The sequence below is a fragment of the Sus scrofa genome, chromosome 16 (assembly GCF_054392235.1).
Source record: "Sus scrofa isolate SSC_HxYL_T2T_F1_AM1 chromosome 16, Sscrofa_HxYL_maternal_Yorkshire_Landrace_v2.0, whole genome shotgun sequence".
Lineage (NCBI taxonomy): Eukaryota > Metazoa > Chordata > Mammalia > Artiodactyla > Suidae > Sus > Sus scrofa.
The window spans coordinates 38,134,129-38,159,276 of record NC_139398.1 but is presented as its reverse complement, the minus strand read 5'-3'; the positions used below and the strand labels follow the sequence as shown (position 1 = coordinate 38,159,276).

Sequence of the window (25,148 nt, the reverse complement as noted above, 5' to 3'; positions counted from 1 at the left end):
TTGTCTTTTTGCCATTTCTTGGGCCGCTCCTGCAGCATATAGAGGTTCCCGGGCTAGGGGTCGAATCGGAGCTGTAGCTGCCAGCCTACACCAGAGCCACAGCAACGCAGGATCCGAGCCGCGTCTGCGACCTACACCACAGCTCACGGCAACGCCGGAACATTGACCCACTGAGCAAGGGCAGGGATCGAACCCGCAACCTCATGGTTCCTAGTCGGATTCGTTAACCACTGCGCCACGACGGGAACTCCAGGAAGAGTTTAATTAAGAAAAAAGATAGCAATTGTGTTTTTTTAGGACCACGTTTTCAAATGCTGCCCTAAAACATAACCAGACACAGTTGCTAATAACGTTCCTCCTTCATATAGCACATTCTATACTTTATGACTCTTAGAATCAAGTTAGTTAATTAATGACTTGATTCAAACTACAGTGAGCACCAGCCCTGAGGAAGGGCAGCATTATTGTCATCGTGTCACTTTGCCAAACGCTGCTTCTATATGCACTAAGTGCAGACTCAATCAGGTTGGCAGATAATTTTCATGCCAACTATTCACATGTATATATGATTCCAATTTTTAAAAAACATTTACTTATAATTTTTCTCTATATTTGTTGACATCTTTATTCTAAAGCAAACCAGAGGAGATGGACCTGGATGTCTAACATCCCTTGACAACACCATTGCCACTGTCAGCTGGGGCTATTTCCTAGAGGATCCAAACGTCCATATTTCTCATCTGCTGCCATTCCTTAGTCTCCAGCAACTATCCAGTTTCAGACCACTCTTGAAGGCTTTTCTTAGATTTCTGGTAGGACCTCACCTCCTGCATGTTTGATATCTTTTTGGTGGCAGAGAGGAGAGTCCCTGAACTCAAGAGGAGGAAGAATGTAAAAGGTAACCAGCTAGTGTTGACTCTTCTAGAAGTAGAGCTGCTTCTCCTCTGCTAGCACAATGTAATGTTTTTCTACTTCCTTCAGAAGATGCTGTTAAAGAATTCCAGGGGAACTGCTATTGTGGCACAGTGGAAACAAATCCAACTAGTATCCATGAGGATGTGGGTTCCATCACTGGCCTTGCTCAGTGGGTTAAGGATCCAGCATTGCCGTGAGCTATGGTGTAGGTCGCAGATGCAGCTGGGATCCCACATTGCTATGGCTGTGGTGTAGGCTGGTGACTGTTATTCCAATTTGACCCCTAGCCTGGGAACTTCCACATGCCAAAGGGATGGTCCCAAAGAAAAAAAAATTATTCTAGGAAAAAAATGATGAGGGAATGACTGGGAAACATTAATACAGAAGTAGTCAAAATAATCTCTGGCCATAATAAGACAACAATAGCACTCAGAAGGAGGGTGGAGATACTCTGGTATTCTTTATAACCAAGTTAGAAATTGTATGGTTTTCCAAAGATACCTCTCTTGGAGGGAGTATAGATAAAGTGGGTGTTCATAAGGGAGTGTCAAGAACAATAAGAATATTTCAAACAGAGTCATCTAAGGAAAGAAAAATTGGATGTTTGAGATGGAGAAGGGCAGATACAGATGGTTGGGTAGAAGAATCCCAGTTATTTTCAAATATTTAGAGGAATATCCTGTTGAAGAGAAATAAACTTGTTCTGGGTGAACTTAAGAACCTGCTATTAGTGGGAACAATCTAAAGATGGGAGGGTCTGGCTCAGGAGGCTGTGAGAATTTCAAGTCCCTGAAACATGTGGCAGAGTCGAGTCTTTGAAAAGGATGCTTTCCTACAATAATTCCAGAACAGTGGTTTTTTAGATCATTAGATCCATTAGATATCTGAGGGTGGCTTATAAGAAGAAATTAAAAAGTTGTATTTGTGTCATTCCTGCATGTTAGTAGTTTTGAGACCATTCTTGGGTCAAATAAGTTTGGAAAACACCAGTTAGAGAAGAGAGGAGTAAATTCTTATTTCAAAAATATCTCAATGTCTTTAATATGACAATACATGTAATAGGCTGTTATGTGTATTGCAAACATAAAAGAGGCTTCAATATCACCCAGATTTATTCAAAGAGAGGAGTATTTATTTGTTTTAAGAATATCTTTCAATATCTCATGAAGCATTGTCCCATGGAACTCTGTTTAGGTAACATTTTTATAATGCGGTCACTGATTATAAACATCTTAAGGAAATTTTCAAACCTGATTTCCTCTGGTGCTTTTCTAAAAGTGGGAAGAAGGAAATACACAAGGAAGAGGGAGGATGCATTACCAAATAAGACATATATATGGCACCTGTATTGTTTGGCAATGTTCACTTTATGTTTTTAAGTTCCTAGGAATTTTCCACATTGTCAAAGGATGCTAATCTGGGATATTTAAAAGTGTCAGGTAACACAATTTCTTAAAAATATAACCAGCAGTTAACATGATGGAAAACACTCCTCTCAGACTAATTTACTTAAAATTTTGCACTCTTTTGGTACTATTGAAAGATTCTAACTTTATAAGACTGCTGTCAGGAGAAAAAATTATAGAATTAACAGCATAATGAATCTTCTTCTCTAGCAGAACAAATGACATATTCCTCTACCCTTCACACCTGCTGTTGTCACTGATTAAAGGGGAAAAGGCCAAAGAAATCACCCCCTGATAATTATGCATGATTACATGGGCCCATAGGCACACAGACGCATTAGCACCTGGGATATTATGATCAAATTAAATTCTGTTTGTGTTCATTCTGCCTGTTAGCATTTTCTCTAAGGAATGGGAAATCTCTGAATTTGACCTTTTTTTAAAGAAAAATTAACATCTGATTCAGATCCTATAACCACATTTATTTTTGAAAGAACATGTCAGGGACATGGGGTTGCACAAAGTACTGTGCACAAAAGGCATAAGTACTGTGATGGTATAATAAATACCATGCCTCCCCATCTTCTCCTGGGCAATTTGGACTGGAAGGTCTCCCATTAGAGTGACTGTGAGAACTGTTTACCTTAGAAGTAGGTTTAGATTCTCTGAGTTTCTGATAACATTATTCATAATATAATGGTATCCAGAGGGAAACCCTAACAGAGGACTGATGTAAGACTATGTGGCCACTCTTTCTAAGTGGTTTAGACTTGGTGACCTTTCTGCTTTACCAAAGGAAGTAGAGGTACCCACACGACTCTATTAAGTGCAGGGCACTGAGCATAAAGGAAGTTTTTCTCAGTCGGTCCTTTCCCACCCTCCTCCAAAAGACACTCTCACACTACAGCCTTAGACCTACCCTGAGTTATCAAAGGTGACCCCTGATTCCTACATAGGTGAAAGTCACAGAATTCCTTGCCATCTAAATTGGAGACTTGTAGGTTAGGTTTCCCAAGAAATAAACTGGAAGACTCTGAGATTTATGTGCAGTTTTATTCCAGATCTCCCTTAGGATCCATGCCTATGGGCAAGTGAAGGGAAACAGGATTGAGTAGGAGGGAGGAGTCAGGCTGTGATGCAGTCACAGTAAAGGTTTTAGCCATTCCTACAGGAATCTCGGGACCTGGGATGAGCCTTCTAGGTTGTCCCACCTTTAGGCAAATGACTTTATACACTCCCTCCCAAAGATCAGTCATTGGACGCAGCTTGTCTCCAGAGAGGGTATGTGACCTTGAATTGTGTGACTAACTCTTTAGCTGAGGGAACGTCTCAGAAACTCAGCTGTGAGCTGGCAGCCAGCAATACTCCTAGAACTTGTTGAGATGAGTGTCTTGGATCTGGAAAGGGGTTCTGGGCATCTCTTTGCAGCAGTTACTACATATCTATACATAGGGTAACTTTTTTAATCACTTGCTTTCAAGTGATCTATACTGGGAAAAATGAAGGTAGCTAACATTTATTTACTGTCTACTATGTACTAAGCACTCTAAGCATTAACACTAAGAGTGGAGTGGGAGCTGTCATTTATTGAGTTCTAATCTCTTAAGTGTTATGTTAAATTTTTATGCATGTTATTCCATTTTATCTCCATATTAATTTGCTATTTTTATTTTTATTATTTTCATCAGTGAGAAAACTGACGCTAGGAAAGTTTAGGTGACCTGCCTGAAGTTACATATGTATAAATGAAAGTGCCAGGATTTGAATTCAGTCTGCTTCAAAGTGCTCTCTGTTAACCTCTTTGTTATACCACTTACCCATCTTGTATTGTTTTGTTTTATTCTTGCAAAAACCCTGGAAGTTATGTACCATATTACCCCTGTTTTACAAAGAAGAAAATGAATATCAGGGAGGTTATGCAACATTCTGCAAGGTCACACATTTTTAGTAGCTAAAATTAGTAACTGTCTCATGTTAAAGCCTGTGCCCTTTCTACTGCCCCATATCGATCATAGGCAGTCCATTAAAACTCGATAAATACTTACTTAATTTATAAGTCCCTAGAGATTAGTCTTTATTTAGCCTCACGAATTTATGAGTCCATGGAATATTTCCATTCAGAATTGGATTGTGTGCCAAGAAAAAGGCCAACAGAGGCTTCATGGACATCACTGTTCAATGTTTTCATGTAAGTCTATTCAGAGAAATTAAGCAATTTCTATTTGTAGCAGTTCAAGTAATTTCAGAATTAGTCCCATAATTAAGTCAAGGACCATGCCTGATTCATCCCAACAATTGCTATGTGATGGGTACTCAATAAAATTTGTTGAAAGTAAGAGGGGATATTTGAACACTATGGGGACCAATAGTTCCCAGGATTTTACCATCAAGAATCTCTACAGAGGAATGGATAAAGAAGATTATATAGGAGTTCCCATTGTGGCGCAGTGGTTAACGAATCCGACTAGGAACCATGAGGTTGCGGGTTCGGTCCTTGCCCTTGCTCAGTGGGTTAACCATCCGGCGTTGCCGTGAGCTGTGGTGTAGGTTGCAGATGCGGCTCAGATCCCACGTTGCTATGGCTCTGGCATAGGCCAGTGGCTACAGCTCCGATTCGACCCCTAGCCTGGGAACCTCCATATGCCACGGGAGCGGCCCAAGAAATAGCAAAAAGACAAAAAAAAAAAAAAAGATTATATATATATGTGTGTGTGTGTATATACACATATGCGGTATATATGTAATGTATATGTGATAATATATAATATATATATAATGTAATATGTATGTGGTATATATATTACATGTACACACACACACGTATACATACAGTGGAATACTACTCAGTCATAAAAAAAACAAATTTTGCCATTTGCAGCAGCATGGTTGGATTTGGAGGGTATTATACTAAGTGAAATAAGTCAGAGAAAGACAAATACTGTATAATTTCACATATATGTGGTATCTAAAAAAATACAACAAAATAGTGACTATAACAAAAAAGAAGCAGACTCACAGGTACAGAGCACAAACTAGAGGTTACAGTGGGGAGAGGGAAAATATAAGGGTAAGGGATTAAAAGTTACAAATTATCATATATAAGATAAGCTATAAGGATATACTGTACAACACAGAAAATGTAGAAATATTTTATCATAACTATGAATGGAGCATAACCTTTAAAATAAGGAATCACTGTAAAGTACACCTATACCTGTAACTTATATAATACTGTACATCAACTATATTTTCATTAAAAAAGAATCTCATAACCATATCCCCTCAAAGAGACCATCTTCTCTTAATAAATGTATATTTTGTAAGGAATAACTTATCTCTATGTGCTAAAATTAAAGGCCTACAGAATTCCGTTAGCACTTCCAATAAGCAATAGGTAGTCAATGTGAAATCTGAAGGGATAAAATGATTCTGCCAATGGTAAAGATGAGCAGCATTTTAGTTACCTTTCTGACCACAGTTCATAGGTGACATTTCTATCATGGCTTTGGATGTTACTACCTCTGCTATCCCAAGGTCCAGATGCCCAAATAAGGAACCATTGAGACTTAAGGGATAAATCTAAATAGTCCTTGACATGTTTGTTCCAGGCAAAACCAGAAATGTTAAAAATTCTTTCAGCACAGGTTCTGCTGCAGCTATTTGCAAATGGAAAGCTTTCCAAAGAGGAGAAAGGATGGGCAGGTGCCAGGAGATAGAAACTGAACGCTTTGAGGAAAGTAAATTGCTTCTGAGCTTTGCGTCCCCAAAGTCGCCAAGCATTTGTGCTGAGTGAGGGGCTATTTGTACAGAGGAAGACTGGGGTGAGAACACTTGATCCCACACAGAAGTATTTCCTATACTGAGATTCTACCCTGAAAGAAAACCCTTTGTCTGCTTCCTAGCAATCTAAATCTTATTAATATGCTGAAGGGTCTCTGATTAGAATTTAAGAAGCTTTCTTTCTTTCTTCACTCCCTTAGAAAATCAGCAGACAGAAGAGTCCCCAGGCAGCAGGAAGCCCCCATCGAGGGCTGACTGTGCTCATGTTCATTCTCCTGGCAGGGTTTATGGCTTATTCTGAAACAGGGGCTGCAGCAAATGATGTGCCTGAGGACACAGCGCATTTTATGAACTATAAACACCATTCTTCTTGCAGTTCATATGATCTTATTTTAACTGAAAATGGATTTTTAACGGTTTTCTTCCATGCCACAATACAAAGGGCTACTGTTGCCATCACCAAAGGAAACGGATGGAGTATTTTGCTTTGATTTGACTGCATTACTTTGTGTTAAACAAACACAAAACTAAATAAACTAAGAACTTTCCAGGCAGCAGAAGGAGGTGAGATGATTCCCATGTCTTCCTGAGGACTTGGAATCTGTCCCTTTGAAAACCGAAAGCACTGAGTTCCTGTTGTGGCTCAGCAGGTTAAGAACTCAACATAGCGTCTGTGAAGATGCAGGTTCCATCCCTGTCCTTGTTCAGTGGGTTAAGGATCCAGCATTGCCATGATCTGCAGCATAGCTTGCAGATGCAGCTTGGATCTGGCGTTGCTGTGGCTGTGGTGTAAGACGTCAGCTGCAGCTCCGATTTGACCCCTGCTCTGGAAACTTCCATATGCCATTGGTGCAGCCATAAAAAGAAAAAAAAAAACTGAAAGCACTTAGGATAGTTAGGGTGAACGTGGTGGTTGGTCAGTCCCTGGGCCCCAATATTTCTAGTGCGACAGCAGTTCTTGTGCCCTTATCCTGCAGCCCCCAGGGCAAGCCAGTACCCATTGCTGTGGCCAAGTTGTTATGAACAACCCTGACCTAACATTTGAATTGTCCTCCATAGATAGCATCACTTTGTGTGGGGGTGTCTACCCCCAGTGTTTTCATACCTAATTTTCCAATTAGGAAAAGTTGGGGCTCGCTGAGTTAGCATAATTTATGCAAGATTATAAAATACAATAAAAGACATTACTATAGTCAGGACCAGAACTGAAATTTCTCTCTTAACACCAATCCAGTTGAGGTGATAGTTTTTCTGGGGGACAGGATCGTTGTTTGTTTTTAATCTCTCTCTCCCCTACTACAGGGTATGTATCAGGAGAGCAAGGGGCAGGTCTGTTTCTGAGCACCATCATGTCCCTTGCACAAAGAATAATATGTAGATCACAGGAGGCGCTTTATAAATATGTGTTGAACAGATGTCTTTACCAAACCATAAATGGAGTTTGAACTTGTTTTGAGCAGAGAACCTGGGGAAGGCAAGGAGTGAGACATTTCTTCCTCTCACAGTCATGGAGGGAAAAATTCAGATCAACTATATGTTCAGTTGTAACTCTCATTACTTTGTCTTTTACATCTAAATCGTTGCAGTAATTTAGTTCTAAAAGTACATAGTGCTGGTCATAGGAAGACTTAAGAGGACTTTAGTCTCTTATTCAGAAAAGCCCATATTATCCTCTAAAATCTCTAGAGTTGCTTTTAGGTTATTTTTTTGCAGATAATTCATACGACTTCATTCTCTCTCTGAGTGCAATTTTAGGGAAGAAATGTTTTTTTTTTTTTTTCCCACAAATAAGCTATTTTCATCATGCATAAGTCAGATATGCTCCTTCCTAAACAGAAACAGGTTTAGCAAAAAATGATAAGACTTGTCTTTATGCAAGTTTCAATCTCTGAGATACACCCATTTGTCTACTTGAGGTTATTTTGAAGCCCATTCTGGGATAGAAACCTACACATGCAAAGGCCCTGCCTTTTCTCACTGTATGGTTCAGTGTGCAAAATGTCAACCTTTGGGGCAAGAGTTTCTTTTTGTTTCATCTTTGTTGTCCTTAAATTTTCAAGTGAAATTTTTAAGCTTTCAGAAATGGCCAGATTGACAGGAAATCATATTTTAAAATATGTCAGACTTAATAAGTTGGTCCTGGGTGACTTGGTTGCCCAGAGGAAGAAAGACCTGTGATCATTATTTTAAATTTTGTAGATCAGCAAAGCCTCCATTTCTCAGGAGATGCTGGGTTTGGGACAGGCAGTAACAGAGCTCTGACATTTTCATTGTAATCTTTATTCTCAAGGGTATCAGAGAGTTCTGGAGAAATTAATGAATTGAATTTAGAGATTCCGTTTCATTCAACAAAGGAAACATTCATTATAAAATTAAATACATTCAAATAAAATTCACTGGAAGATGCAAGTGTTTTATTATCCACAAGCATTCATTCATGACTGCAAAATAGTGAATTTAGTGAATTTAGAGAAGTAGAATATATAAAATGCATTTGTTCTATAAGTATTATGTATACACATGCACATACGCATATAAATTTGACACAGATTCCTAATAAATTGAATCTAATTAAATAATTATAATTGATAATTTAATAATAAATTGCTAGTAAATAAAGAAATCTGACTAAGGGTAATTCTAATAAACTTTACTCTCAGAAAGATGATGATTACTACCGACATTATTATTAGCACAGATCACAGAGAAAAGTTGCTTTGTAAATTGACCAGAAATTTACAAGTAATACCTGCCAAATACAGAAAAGTTAAAATCCTTCAAAATAATTTTAAAGATACTTTTGTTCAGCAAAATTGCAATCAATTCTAAATCTGTGCCAATAGCCATGTCAAGGAAAACAGAACAATATTTTCATGAATTATGATACTGCATACATTTATTCTAAAAAATCAAACATTTTTCTAAAAATAAATCCTGTCTATACAATACTTTTTTTTTTTTTTTTTTTTGCTTATTAGGGTCACATGTGGGCATATGGAAGATCCCAGGCAAGGGGTCAAATCAGAGCTGCAGCTGCCACAGCCACGGCCACAGCAACACAGCCTATACCATAGCTCACAGCAACGCTGGATAGTTAACCTACTGAGCAAGGCCACATCCTCATGGATACTAGCTGGATTCATTACTGCTGAGCCACAGCAGAAACTCCCTCAATACATATTTATTGAGTACTTACTCTATGCCAGGTGCTATGCTGAGCACTGAGGCTACAACAGTGAGAAAACAGAGAGTCTTTGTCCTCAAAGCAATTGCTGTCTAGTTGGGGAAACAGGTATTGATCAAACACATAAATATAATTACAATTCTGACTAATGTTTTGAAGAAGTGACACTTAAACTGTCACCTGAAAGAGAAGTGAGTGAGTTGGTCAAATGAAAGGTCAAGGAAGTTAAGGTATTCTTGGCTTAAAAAAAAAAAAAAAAAAAAAGGCAAAAAAGCAAACAAACAACAGCCAAACAGCATTTATAAAGTTCCCTGAGGAAAATTAGGCTGGTCAAGGTGAGCAATACTGAGAATGTGGCCAGAATTCCATGATGGGGAGACTGACCAGAAATGGAACTAGAGGAACAGTTGGTGACCATTGTTCAGGGTTGCTAAGAACTTTTATCTTTGCATTAAAAGTGGTGAGATGTGATTTAAACATTCTGAATAGGATATTGACATGAATTATAAGTCAAGGTCAGCACACTGAAGGTTATTGAATTCAATACTTCCAATTCCTAAACCTTTTCCTTTAAATCTTTGCAAAATCAGTTTTCAAGCCAGTGCATCAGAAGACCTAAGCATCCCATATCACTCCCCTCCCATTGCTTCCGTAGAGGAAGGTTTTCTGATTCATGTGGACTTGCCTGTTTTTCTTCTAAGAAGCCTGCAATCTATTTGAAGATGCTTTTCTTCAGGAGAGCTGCATATTCAAGAGGAAGGGCTTTGAGGGTTCATGTACCAAATTTTGGTTCTGGACCTGCACTTTTGCTAACAAGTTAGAATCTTATGGGAAAAGCATACTTGGATGTTTCCCACAACCATGTTCCCCAAAAGAAAGCCCTTCCAAGGATGCTTCCCTCAAGCCTCGTCGCCAGTTTTGCCGTTATACACCAGAACATTTCCCCCATCTGCTTTCTGCCATTGCTTGGAATTTGTGAAATTTGGAAAGAAATCCCACAGGCTTATTTTTACACCATAGCTGGGTGATGTTCTCAGAATTCCCTGCTTCCTTCTTTCTTTGAGACTTTGGAGCAGGGCTTTGCATGGGCTGTTCCTCAGTGAAAATTGGTATATCACCATTTACACAGAGCTAGGCATTCATCTAAGCACTTAACATGCACTAACTACTTTTATCCTCATTATTATGCCCATTTAATTTAATTTTTTTTTTGGGGGGGGGTCTTTTTGCCTTTTCTAGGTCTGCTCCTGCAGCATATGGAGGTTCCCAGGCTAGGGCTCTAATTGTAGCTGTAGCCGCTGGCCTACGCCAGAGCCACAGCAATGCGGGATCCGAGCTGCGTCTGCGACCTACACCACAGCCCATGGCAAGGCCAGATCCTTAACCCACTGAGCAAGGCCAGGGATGCAACCTGCAACCTCATGGTTCCTAGTCGGATTCGTTAACCACTGAGCCACGACGGGAACTCCTTATGCCCATTTAATAAATCGTGAAACTGAGGCTTAGAATGTTAAATAACTTGTTCATAATAAATGCCAATGCTGAGAGTTTAGCAGAAAGTCTGGCTCCAGACTTGACGCTAGTCCTATGATTTTATTTAACTTTTTATTTATCTTGAAATGATTCTCCTGGTAATCAGTGAGATTTTGTGAATAAACAGTCTAAATCCACACTATAAATGCAGCATCTAATGAAAATGAAGAATTAAGAAAAAGAGGGGCATTTATAAGACAGCATTGCAGTATCTGTACAGTCATATCTTTCTCTTTTTTTTTCATTTTTTCTTGAAGAAGAAATGGAGAATTTTATCCACCCCAACCTGAAGATTAAAACCTGGGAGAGAGTCCTGCACAAAACTCTGAAGACTGTTCATATACATTTTTTTTCACTCTTTAAAGTTGTATTGAAGTGTAGTTGATTTACGATGTGATGATTTCTGCTACACAATGAAGTGACTCAGTTATACATGTACACACATCCATTTTCTTTCAGATTCTTTTCCCACATAGGTTATCACAGAATACTGAGTAGAGTTGTCTACTCTACAGCAGGTCTCCATTGACCAATCATTCCATAAAGCTCAGCGTGCATGTGCCAATCCCAAACCCCCAGTCCATCTCTCCCCCACCTGTCCCTTTTGGTAACCATAACTTGTTCAAAGTCTGTGTCTGTAGGAGAACAAAGAAGACCATTCCATAAATAGATACTAAAGTATTAACATACAAATTCAAAGAGAATTTAGTCATCTCTTCAGATTACATAACTTCACCAAGAAATATTTTCCTTCATAACATTAGTGAAAGTTATCAAATTTCTGCTAGTAACTTTTTGCTTATAAAGGTGGAGCTGATATGAATAAATCAATGAATGGATGAACAAGAGGGTTTCTTAGAATCTAGCAGCAATCTGAGAACTTCAAATGGAACTTCTTTTTTTTGTTTGTTTTTGCTTTTTAGGGACACACCCATGGCATATGGAAGTTCCCAGGCTAAGGGTTGAATCAGAGCTGCAGCTGCCAGCCTATGCCACAGCCACAGCAACACGGGATCCAAGCCACATATGTCTGCAACCTATACCATAGCTCACAGCAATCCTGGATACTTAACCCACTGAGTGAGGCCAGGGATCAAACCTGCATCCTCATGGATACTAGTTGAGTTCGTTACCACTGAGCCACAACGGGAACTTCAAAGGGTACTTCTTAAACTCTTTACTTATATCTAAAAAGAATACAAGTTTCAGTGTCATTAGATGGTAGACTTTGTATGGAATTAATATTAGATTCTTCTTTGTATGGTAAAATCAATGAACTCCTATTTGAACAAAATCAAGGGCAAACCTTTAAGTACATATAAAGGGAAGCTCAGCCTTCACAGCTTGTCAAAGGAGTTCCTTAACAATCCAGCCAAGCACTTTCCTGTTCCTCCTTTATTCCAGTCAGTCCCCTGAGTGTCCCCACACCTCCATGGCAGCCACTCTCTGGTCACCTTCTCTTTCCTAATCAAAATATCTCTTTCAAGCACATATGCTTAAAAAAAACTTTATTGAGGTCTGATTGACATTTAAAGTATACATGTTTAATATATACAACCCAGTGAGTTTGGAGGTAAATATATACACATGAAACCATCACTCTCAAGGATATAAACCTAGCCATCACCTCCGAAATTTTCCTCCTGCCCTGTTATCAGTTTCATTATTTTTATGTGTGTGTGGTAAGAGCATTTAACATAGGATCTACCCTCTTAGTGCATCTCGGTATACAATACCATTTTGTTAGGAGGACATTATGTTAAGTGAAATAAGCCAGACACAGAGAAAAATAAATACGTGATCTCACTTACATGCGGAATTGAAAATATTCAAATTCACAGAAAGAGAGAATAGAATGATGTTTATCAGGGTCTGGGGAAAGGGATAAATGGGAAGGTGACGATTAACTGTTATACAAGATAAGTAAGTTCTGGAGATCTATTATACAGTGCAAATTCTATTGGATGTGCTGTTAACTTCTCTTGAAATGCCTTCCTTCTTTATCTAAAGAGTAATGGTCAAGCACAAATGTCACCTGTTTTGGGATGTGTTCCTTAAATTTCCTCAGAATTTCTGCCAAGGAAATAAATGAGTTTACCTACATGCTCCCCCAGGATCCTATGCTCATGCCTGTTATGCCATATTGTATTGTCATGATTGGTTCATACTCATTTTGCTTGTTGAGCTTTGGGACAGCTGCAACCAGGATTTATAGTTCAACATTTGAGTTAAATAGATGTGCTGTTTTCCTTTGGGGTTCTAGATATTGTGGCAGGTACAGAGGATCTATTGAAAACTATGATATAATTTTTGTTTTTTGAGAAGTGCACAGGTACTGATAGAACTAGGCATGGAAATGTATAACCTGAATGCCATGTGCAACGTACAGTGATAGAACTGTGCTGAAGGAGTGTAAAGCATCAAGAAAAGAGCTCTTGCCTCAGATTTGGACAGGAGGGACTGAGACAATGCCTGGGCCCAGTCTTGAAGGGCAAGCAGAAATTAGACTAAGAAGGGTACTAGAAGAAGGAAGGGTATTTCATAGAGAGAGACATCCTATAAAAAATAAACAAAACTGGGATTCCCATTGTGGCTCAGTGGGTTATGAACCCAGCTAGCATCCATGAGGATGCAGGTTTGATCCCTGGCCTTGTTCATTGGGTTAAGGGTCTGGCGTTGCCATGAGCCATGGTATAGGTAGGTCGCAGGCATGGTTCTAATCCCACATTGCTATGACAGTGGCATAGACCGGCAGCTGCCCCCAGCCTGGGAACTCCCATGTGCCACACTTGCAGCCCTAAAAAGAAGAAACAAAACAAAAACAAAAACGCCAGTCTGAGCCATGAAACTACAGGTGTGTTTGGGAGGAAACACAAGCATTTCAGTATTATCAGAGAATGATGTAGGAAGTGGCAACAGATGAGGCTGAAGAGAGGTGGGTGTGGTGGATGGTAGAGAGAGGTCTAGAAGGACTCAAGAACTAGGTGTATCTTGTAGGTGAGAAAGGACTTTATGGTTGTTCATGGAGAAGGATGAACTTAGCTGAGAGAAAGATTGTTGTGACTATAGTGTAGAAAAGGCACCAAAAGAGAGTCAGGGGCAAGGCTGTAGCAACATTTCTCTGAGAGAGTTAAGGAAGGTCTGAACCCCAAAATGGTTCTAGAGAGCTTCATCTAGAATGCTGTCTTCTACATGGTGCAAGATATCTTTGTTTAATGAATGAATGTGTGATTTTTAAAAATTAAAGATTAACCAGTTTATCTTATATAATTTGTTACATGGAAACAATATTTTATTACCATCAGAATAGACTTTTCAATTTACTCTAATTACAAATACAGAAATTGATTCCTGGGAGAGCAAATAAAAAATTTACTCTTTTGACATAAAAAGCACAGGTATATACAAATAGTATATAAATAGATACACACTCTGTCTGTAGTATTAACTTTTTATGCAGGAGGAGAGTGACTAGGAAAAAATATTTTAAGAGGCTCCATATGGGGGAAATAATGAAAAAAGTTTTAAAAAGGCCACTCTAAATAATTACTGTAGCTTCAGTGGCATTTGCTAGTTTTAATCCAGTATCCTGAATCTTTTTGTTTGACATAATTCTACTTAAGTCTGTCTGAGTATTTGAGATTCAACTTGGCATTATCGCGTGTTTTGTCTTTGGTGTCATATAGACTTTAGAAAAGTGTATCTGAACAGAAAAATAGAAATATTGCCGTGACTCAGGGAAATGACATTTTAAATGTAAAACTCATATTTCACCTGAGGACTACAAGCTATTCTATAACGAGATTTCATCAATCCTCAAAGCAATCTAGTTTATAAAGAAACAAAGAAGAGCACTCATATTCTAGCATCTCTCTAAGAGGATAAGAATTAGCTATTCTAAATTCAGCCTCAGGAATTTCAATCTTAGAGTAGTAAAGAGCATCTGAGTTGCTGTTTCTGTGATGATCATGATTCTAAGATGGGAACTTGGTTACTCAGGAACCTCCCATAATCATGTACCCTAGGGATCTGGTAAACCAGCTACGTAGTAAAGTTAATACAGAATCAGCCCTGGCCTCAGCATCACTCTTCTCCACCTCTAAAGATGAGTATGTCTGCCAAACAACCATTCTTCCCAGGAAGTGCACCAGTTCTGATACTTTTTCCAAAGAGTATCTGCCTTTTCTAAAATGCCAAGGTGCTACTGCATTCACAACAGAGATACATCATCTGCTCCAGCAGGTCTAGAGGAGAAAGTGGAATTCAAACCTGCGTGGCTGCACACACATTGCCACAGCATCTGTCTTTCTAATGAACTGAATACACCTGAGTCTGTGCTCTAGAGACCCAGATTCTTCAAGATAAAATTCTCTTCTGAAACTGTTGCTGTGAAGACCAAATTTTCTCCAGTCTATTCTCTGGCCTTGGGCCTTTTCGAGCCATGTTATGCTATTGTAAAAGTGCTTGGGTTCTCCTCTCTCTATATATACTAACAAACAAATATATTTGCTAAAAAATATGGATGAGAATTTTTAAGGTACTACCCATGGATTAATGTGGTCCAAGACAGTTGATTCAGTTTTGCCTGGATGGATCAAACCAGTCCCATCTATATATGCTTTCTGAGATGTGGAAAAAGGGGAATATATTACATTCCATGCTTCAGCCTCACAAGCCAAAAGGAGCCTGGTTTTCTTTCATCTTCTTTTTCATGACACTATAATGCTCCTGATTTTCATCCTACTTGATTGAATCAACATTTGTACCCATTCTTTTAATGTTTCTGATATTCAAATTTTCTCTTCTCACCCCTCTCTATACAGTCTTCCCAGGTAATGTTATCCACTTTCATAGCTTTAATTATTCTTTCTATATGATGGCACTTGACCAGCTCTATGTCCCAAATACCAGAGCCGTACTTAGGTACCAATTGAGATCTCAGCTCATGTGTTCCAAAGTCACCTCAAAATCAGCATGTCTCATACTAAACTTAGCACATCCACTAGAAAGCCTTCAGTCCCATCTTTCCAGGATTACTGGATGATACTCACCTGCCAGAATACTAGCAGAAATCTAGACATCATTCATGGCCTCTTTCTCTCTCTTCATTTACATCCAATCCCACACCAATCCAATGCTGTAGTTCTGTGTCCTCATTCTTTTCAAATATAACAATTGCTGCTATGTAATAGTTACACTGCAATGCAGGCTATCACTCTCTCTGCTCTAGATTCCTTCCCCAGCTCTCTAATTGTCAGAGCTGATGCTCCCATTCATTCATTCATTCATTGCCTTCACACTGAAGGCAAACCATTCTCTCTGAATCACAAATCTAAGCATATTCTTTTCCTGGTTAACAGCTTTCAATCGGTCTATATTTCTGAAAGCCCTCTGTTATCTGGTTCTTTCTTATTTCTCCAACATTTTTTTTTTTTTTTTTTTTGGTCTTTGTCTTTTCAGCGCTGCACCTGCAGCATATGGAAATTCCCAGGCTAGGGATCAAATCGGAGCTGCAGCTGCCAGCCTACACCATAGCCGTAGCAACACGTGATCCAAGCCACGTCTACGACCTACACAACAGCTCACAGCAATGCTGGATCCTCAACCCACTGAGCAAGGCCAGGGATCGAACCCTCATCCCCATGGATGCCAGTCAGGTTCACTAAGCAGTGAGCCACAACAAGAACTCCTTATTTCTCCAACGTTTTTAAGACTTCCTTCTTTGAGATTCTTAATTTCATCATTCTCTCTTCCCCCCTCCCCTTCTCTCTCCCCCTCCTTCTCCATCTCATCCAGGAATTTAGTGTCCACATGTACTTCCTCGTTCTTTCTTTGTTATTGCACTATCATCGCTCAGACGGCAGTTCAGGTATCCCTTTCTCATGACAGCCTCCCTCCCTGCACCCTGAAGTCTTAGCGGTTTCTCTCCAATGTGCTGTTGTAGGATATTGCATCTTTACCACCATCTCCTGGATCTGTCTACATGCCCTGTTCCTAAGCACATGCTGTACTTCTGTCAGTGAATGAGGAAATGCTGTTTACTCTGTCTGAAAATGCACTACATCATCCTCCACCCCAAATCCCACCTTTACCCAGCTAAATCTTAATCCCTCAACATTTAGAGAGTGCTTTTCTGAAAAGTTTTCCCTGACTTTGTAGACTAGGCTAGGAGACTCTCCACTATGCTCTCATGGTAATGAATCATTGTTTATAATTAAGCCAGATCACAACACTCTTCTGCTGAAGGTCTTCCAAAGATTCCCTATTTCACTCAGAGTAAACCTCAGAACCCCATAATAGCCTACAGTGCTCTATAGGAGCTACCCTCTTCTCTTCATTCTTCCCCTAACTTTATCTTTCTCCTTCTTTTATTTTATTCAGTTTTTAAAATTATACTTACAGTTGTACAACATCATCACAACCTAATTTTAGAACATTTCCATCCCAAACCCCCAGTCCACCTCTCACCCCCACCCCTCGCCACCTGTCCCCTTTGGTAACCATAAATTTTTCAAAGTCTGTGGGTCTAACTTTATCTTTTATTACTCTTCTCTTTCTTTTACCAAATTTAGGCATGCTGCCCCTTTAGGGCCATGGCAGGAGTTTTCTTAGTGGAGAAGTTTCACTATAAATTCTCATACCTGAGATCCCCAAGATGGAGTCCTATATGGACCAGTATAGTGATGGTAGTCATAGCTCCATATCCTCATGTTCCATATCTGCACATTGATCCTGAGTTGGTTGAAATCACAGATGTGGAAAGTGAGGATAAGAAGGGCTGATGTTACTACTCCATTTTGTATAAGAGCCTTGAGCAATCCAGGGATTTTGGTATCTGTGGGGATTCCCGGAACCAATCCCTTGTGAATTTGAGAGACAGCTGTATTTCTCCTGCAGAGTTTCTTCAGATATTAAGAATTTACTATTCTGCCTTTATCTCCATTCTGTATCTGTAATTGGGGAATTTATGTTAATAAGTTAGAAAACTAAAGGGAATTCTAGGAATTGTGAGCTTGAACAATAATCTTTCCTTCTGTGACTTCTCCTTTTTCTTTCCCTTTTCAGGGCTCTTCCTGCCATGATGCAGTGGGTCCGCACGCAGAAGCCAGGAGAAAGTGGCATCAATATTGTCACTGCCGATTTTGTAGAACTTGGTGATTTCATCAGCACTGTCATAAAGCTCAACTATGAATTTGATGAAGGGGAAGCCAACACTTGATAGTACCATTTGGAGTGTCCTTGAATAAGATAGAGAAGACTCACTGTATTAGGCATATTATCTATAAACACTGATTTTCCTATTCCACTGAGTCTCTGAGGGAATAAGGGCTGAAAGTGGGTGGGAAAGGGGAGAAAACATTTCTTCAGTGATTATTATCATATTCTTCCTTACTATAAATATTTCATTTCCCATTTGATGAGCAAAACCTACTTCTAGTGTTAGGGATTTAAAAGAAAGACTAGCCAATTTTGTTTTACAGAATTAGTCTTTGTAACTTATGAGTGTTTACCCCCTTGTGTTTCTGATTTCAACCTAGCGCTCCTACACTGTATCCTCTAAATGAAACTTTCTGCTCCCTCTCTTGCTCGCTCTTTTGAATCAGATGCTATGTGGGACTTAAAATAATTGAATGCCCAACATAACGTATATTACATTGTTGTACTGAAATTTACTTGTTTTGTGGGACTAGGTAAAATATTCTGTAGTCTGCAATCTTGCTAACCTTTGGACATGGACAACATGCATTAAATCAGCTTCTCTGCATCAGTAATAGTGGAGGCCATAATCCATAATTTTGTGTTATATATAGAAAACAATAGTGTTTCACAGTATTTCTACTTAAGGCAGCTATAAATATAGAGTAAAAACTTTTGTGGAAGAACTATTAGTGCCAACTCCATAGTGAAAAATGGGGATAGGGAAGGAGATGGATGTCATTTTAATTTAGAAATCTCTTAAATACATTGTCCCACAAATGCCCAGTAAATGACAAATTATGGCAAGAGTGTTAAAAATCAGAAAACTCTGAACTCTTACAAAAGTTCTTCTAACAATTTTCTTGACTGGAAAACAAGGAAGAAGGGGATAAAGTGAAAGTTTGCACAAACTTTCCTACCAAATTGAGATTTGCAAATACGTGATTCTAAATCACAGATTTTTAGGAACGTATTTTGAGAAACTTTGACTTGATTTACTTGATGTTGAAGAAAAAGGAAGGGTGGCAGAAGGAATTAGGGTAATGTTTTTGAAGTCATGTCCATGAATTCTCAAGGATCCATGAAACATCCTTAGGAGAATCTTAAATACATGTGATCTGGGCAGACCTGTTAAAAACTGGCACTGACCAAAACTTTTGGTTCCTTCCTACTCCGGGGTCAAGTTTGAGGCAGAGGTCAAAGTTTCACGGAAAAGGTGTCTGCCATCCACCATTGATAATTCAGATGTATGAGGAAGAAAAATGGTAAAGCAATTTTGGGCATTGCTTCCCCCTTGGTGTCTTTGTTCTGTTTCACATTTTAAAAAAATCTTAAAAGAGCATGATTACTCTTACCTATATGCCTCACAGGAATACCGTGTGTCATTTATAAAAATCTATTGTTGCTGATATTCTTACAATTATGTATTATTTTATCTTCATGGGTATTTTTAATTTTTTTATGGCCACATCCATGGAATATGGAAGTTCCCGGGCCAGAGAGTGAATCTGAGCCATAGCTGCAAGCTAAACCACAACTGTAGCAATGCCAGATCCTTTAACCCACTGTGCCACAGCAGGAACTCCCCATTTCAAGTTTAAAATAATCACATCTCAGTAGTTTCCTGAGAAAACACAATCCATGTAAAGTGGGGCCATAGAAAAACAAAAGCATGCTTTCAGCTTTTAATTAATTTAAATATACCACATACGATTTATTCTCTTAGTCCTAGGTGAAGGATGTGATTCTATGGTTATGTATGTCCAAATTGTAAATAATCAAGAGTTGATTACAAGATTATAAATACTCATTATCAGAATATAGTATTTATTAGAAACTGGGGGAGGAAGAGAAATTATTTACACTAAAGAGAACGTTTATGAAAAGGCTGTAGTTATGTGTGGTGATCCAGTAGCATGCAGGTATGTTCTACATTCCAATTGTGTGTATCTGTCTCTTCAGACGCATTATACCAATATACACCTGCTTCTGTTCAGGCAGACACACAAATACACACAAATATCCATAGTCAGGGACAGACACAGTGACAAGTCTTCTTTTCAAATGAAAATGTTGATAGTACTAAATAACTGAAGACCAAAATACTTCACAATGTATGAAAAAGAGTTGATGAGATCTTTGAAAGTAGAGTAGCTGATCATATTTAAATATTTTTGTAAAAATATGCTATCTTAAGACTTAATTACATACAGATATGGTTTTCTTTCTGCTTTCCCTCCCCTTGCATTTTGTCACCGTTCTCTTTCACCTGCTCTTTATGTGCAATTGAATATGAATCCTTTTTAAAGAACTATATAGATTATTGAAATGTATGTCCTGTAAAGTTACTTTCTTGGGCAAGTTTTTTCCTGACTATTCATTATTCATCCCTCAGGAGGATCTTTAGCCAAGCACACTTGCAATGACACAGGATTTAACTTATAAATACATGAGTAAACAAATCTTTCAACATATTGATGAAAAATGAATAAAATACAGAGGTAACTATGTTGTATTTTCTTGAACTTAGATGCTTTCTTATAATGTTTGCTTAGAATTAGCTTCATCATATTTGTCATTTGGGTGCTGGAAAAAACAAACATGCTGAAGCATTTAGCCTAACTGTGCAGTTTCTCAATTGGAGAAAGCTTTTAATTGCTATTAATGATATACACATAGAGACCTTGTTTGACAAAAGATACTTCCAAGCCAATGTTTGGTTTCCATGTGGATATGCAGTACCTATGTAGCAGGCACTGGAAATAAATGGACTTGCCTTAATTTCTAAAGGAGGGATGGCCACATAAACCATGGGTCCTCCAGCTAGAGGAAGAGTTCACTAAGAGAGATTCCTTTGAAAGGGAAATGTAAAGAAGATGCCTATGGCTGTCTCTGTCCATTGGCTCTGCCCTGTAACACTCTTAGGGAGCAGGCTGTGGGTCTTAAATAGAGAGATGAGGGTGAGGACAAGTGGTATGCAATCAGAGCTTACCCTCAGCCTAAGCTTCTCTGTCTTAGCTGGGCATTGTATTTCCAGAGAGTTAGAGCACAAGGGCTACAAATAGATCGCTCCCGCCCCCTCGCCCGGCCCAGTGGTAGGAGATACATGTTGGTGCACTTTTGTTTTACTTATTTCTTCAGACTTTTCCATCACAAGTCCTGTAAGGCAAAAAAACAGAAACGCAATCCAACCTTTACCCAATCTACAGCAGGAAATCAAAGGAGTGGGTGGATGAGATGAGGGAAAATATGCCAAGAGTATCATCTGTCTTTGCTTTCCTGTCTGTAATTTTGAAGGACCAATATGGCGAATACTCCTGCCGTTATCCTGTATGTCTCCCTTATTACTACACAATCATTTGAATGCAGAGAATGAGGAGGCATATTTTAGAAGCCTTAGGATATTTTATATGATGACCTCAATATTCACTTTCAGCCATACTGGGAAAACTCAGTTTTCATGGAGCGCCATCTAATAGTGAATGTATTAGAGCATAAAGGGTTTGGTATGTACACACACACCTGAGTGTGTACACACATGTAAACACACACACATGACATGCACATCTCACTCACACATTATTCAAGCTGAAACTCCACTCAAATTACTCGACATTATTCTATTGCCATTTTAACTCTTAACATCAATATCTCCTATGTAAGTAGGCACAGATATAATTCAAATATTTAAATATTTAAGATGCGAAAAACCAGTAGAAAACCAATGAAAAAATGAGACTGTCATGAATAAGAAATGCCTGGCAGTAATAGTCTGCGTTGTCGATTACACTTCAAGCTGGAGAATCAAAGACAGACTTAAATAGAAATCACAAACAATCAAACACCATAGCTTGGCTTAACATTAAGTTCTTTGAGGTTCTGACATGTCTTAGCCAAGGTTACCCATTCAGGATCTCCCCTGTTCAGATTCCAGACTGGAAAGTTGGAAGTCTCAGGAAATGTCTGTTTTTGTGAGTTTTTCAGTTCTACTATTTTAATGATCCAATGACACAATCTTCTAACCTTTGGTTGCTCATCTAAATGAAAGCTCCATAGGTAGAGTGTTCGTGTTTTGAATTGCTAATAGAAAATAATGCTAGTATCCCTCAGGATATGCTACACAAGGTTTTTAAAAGTAATTTGTTTTACAGCACTTTAGTCTTTTCAGCTAGATTTCAGTGACACAATGGTGTAAATGCTGTACTTGCCATAACTTACTGGTGGCTCCTGTGTTACATACATTTTTAAATAATGCTCTAAATTGTTTCTTTTCCTAATGACGATAAAATGTTCTGCAGACTTTGTAAAATATGTTGATTGAGTCTGTTGAAAATTGTGCAATTTGTATTTCATTTGTGACACTTTTTTTGTAGGTATTAGTTCTAAATGTGCACTTGTATGATTCAGAAGTACGTGCTTGTATGTGGTATGTGTGTGTGAGTATACTGTATCTTATACAAAATCAAACATCCTAAAGAAAAAGGGCACATTATGACCAGCCTTAATTCATTGGCATTTTTGTTATTGTTGCAATTAGAGATTTAAATTTAAAAAGAAATTATGTTTTTGTTTAAAATGGTCTTTTAAAAAAATCACATGAAGAATGTGCTTGCTTTCATCTTTCTTTGAGTTCCCACAAGGAAATAGTCCAGTGTGTGGAACATCTACTGCTCTTTAAGTTCCAAACATCAATTAACTTTATTAATGTCATCAACATGCAAAGAAATTAAATTCAGATTGATTTTCATCAACAAGAGAACCAGTGCACTTCTAAAGTTGTTCTTCTGAACATGGAACCCATTTTGCTTGTAAGGAAAAGTTTTCCATACAAAATTGTTTCTCCAAACCATTACTCCTAAAAAACTGGATCTTCTCAAGTACGATGAACTGTCTTGGCTCTGTGAGAGTAACTCAAGACCCATCAACATTAGGTGGCACCAATATGGTTCCCTTAGCATAAAGCAGGATACAACGCTCTTAAAGTTTTGCTCTCTGCCTACGTGTAGTTTAGTAATAGAAAATGAATCACTGATTTAAGGATCTGCAGGAGGATTCATGTCAACTCCCACAAATGCATTATGAAGGCCAAGTCAAACATAGCCCAGATAATCAGGCAAGAAACTGTATAAGATTAATGCCACATTCACTGGCCTATTGTAAGGTCTAGAGTCTTTCTCCCCGCCATAAATCCCTTAGGTAACATTTCAAAATAGTTGGGAAAACCAGAAACACACCCACACATTATAAAAGGTCCTGGTAAGTAGTCCCATGTTTTAACTCACACCAGGACCTCCTTAAAAATATATTATCTTTTTCTCCCAGAGAGGTAACTAATCCATTACTCTTCTCATCAACACCTCCCCACAAATTAGTTTTATCAGATTAGAACCAGTCATCTCTGGAATTGTAGAAAATTTGACATAAAAAGGGACTCTCTCGACTGCCTGCTGGAGGAAGAGAGAAGAGTTTGAGATATAAATACAGCTCAGTTGTACTTACTCAGGAGACTGAGTGGAGGCTGGGCAGCAGGTGGGAGATAGGATGTAGTTCCTCCCAATTAAGCTAGCACCTGACAGAAACAGACTCACCAAAACAGATGAAAACAACCAGCACTTTTTCTGCCAAGTTGGAAATCCAAGACGTCCCAGAGTAAGAACAGTGAGATCAAAGTCCAGTTTCCAGAAGAATCTGCAAAGAATAGAACCATGTCAAAATTCCTAAAACAGAGTTTTCAAATACTGTTGTATCTAACAGTGAACCCCTGGCAGAGTCTGAATGTGGATGGACTTTCAAAACATGTTGGTAGCTACATCCTCTCTTGAAATTTGTGTAAGTGATAAGAAGACCCAAATCCCTTAACGTTATCATTTCCATCTCATGGCCCCTGTGTTGATTCGCTTCATGTCTAAAAGATGGGAATTTGCCTAGCTGGTGACATTTCCTTCATGAGATACCAGAAATTCACCAGAAGGAGACAGATCTGTGCCTTCTCTTTTTAGGATCTGGTCATTGATACTTTAATAAACGTGGCGTTAAAACAAACAAACAAACAAAAAAAAACATGCCTACAGTTCTGTTTAGCAAATGTGAATTTTTTTTGATAAGGTTGTGTTCTTAATGTAAAAAAAAGTTTCTGTTTCTTTGTATCCAGTGAAAAGCCTAATAAAGTCCTGATATCAGTTATCTTAATTTTTTGTTTCATATTTATCAATGCTGCATTATAGCCTCAAAGTGGATCTCTCAAACAAGACATGACTCAGAGCAACAGAAAATATTGTTCTTTTTAAAAATGTGAATCACAATATTAGGATTTCCTTTGTGAAAGAATATATACTCCACTGATAAAGGCAAAGCCATGAGTGCTTCCAGTACATCAAAGTTAGATATCTCTGAAGTTTGGCGCTTTTAGCTTCTAATGTTGCCACAAGAAAGGACAGTATCAATATAGCTATGTTAATACAGTAATATTATAAAACACCATCTTAAAAGCTTAAGGTGAAATATACTTTTGCTGAACCTCCGCTATGTCTGATGCGTGAAATATCATTTTAGAAGTGAAAATGTATTTCACCAAATAAACTCTTCATGTTGGGTTCAAATTGGTCTTAAAACAAAATTTAAGCATGGTAATAGTATTATAAAAACCCAGCCAAAAAATGTGATTGTTTTTGAAGTTGAACTTGAATATAGATCCCCCCAAAGTCTCTGCTTGTTATGTACACTGGCAAATTCATCTCCAGAACTTCAGATGAAACTGCTCTTTCTTGGTAGGAGAGGCTGACTTCATAAAGGAAAGCAGACCCCATAAAATAAAGAAGTATCTCCTGTGCACAGGGTAAAGATGATCCTTCCCAGGTCAAAGGAGTACAAATATCATCTGGAATTAGAGGAAATAGTGCTTTCTTAGTGGAAAGTAATACTGTGGCTTGATGGCCAATTTCAGCATGGGCATTCAACACATGGTTCAGTATAAACCTGTTGTAATAAGCTGTAACAATAGCTGCGCTGGAATTAAGTGGCAAAACGTGAACCTAAATGTAACTAGTCATCTTCTACCATACTCATCTTTTGGTCCTGTGGATAGAAATATTCCTGGAATCATATGGAGCTTTAGGCAAAGGTGAACAACATTA

General features: G+C 38.5%; 1 protein-coding gene across 7 annotated transcripts in view; it reads left to right on the top strand.

Annotated features, from left to right (window-relative positions):
* Positions 1 to 25,148, top strand: part of PLCXD3 (phosphatidylinositol specific phospholipase C X domain containing 3) — a 400,359-nt gene that overhangs the window by 307,332 nt on the left and 67,879 nt on the right. For 3 of the 7 annotated variants that reach the window (XM_085002207.1, XM_085002206.1, XM_003133914.6), the window contains one exon: positions 17,884 to 24,204. The exons of the other annotated variants lie outside the window; for them this stretch is intronic. In XM_085002207.1, coding sequence (XP_084858333.1) covers positions 17,884 to 18,037 — 154 coding nt within the window. In that variant the 3' untranslated portion in view covers positions 18,038 to 24,204. Of the gene's footprint in view, positions 1 to 17,883; positions 24,205 to 25,148 lie in introns of those variants that run through there. 7 annotated transcript variants of the gene reach the window in all.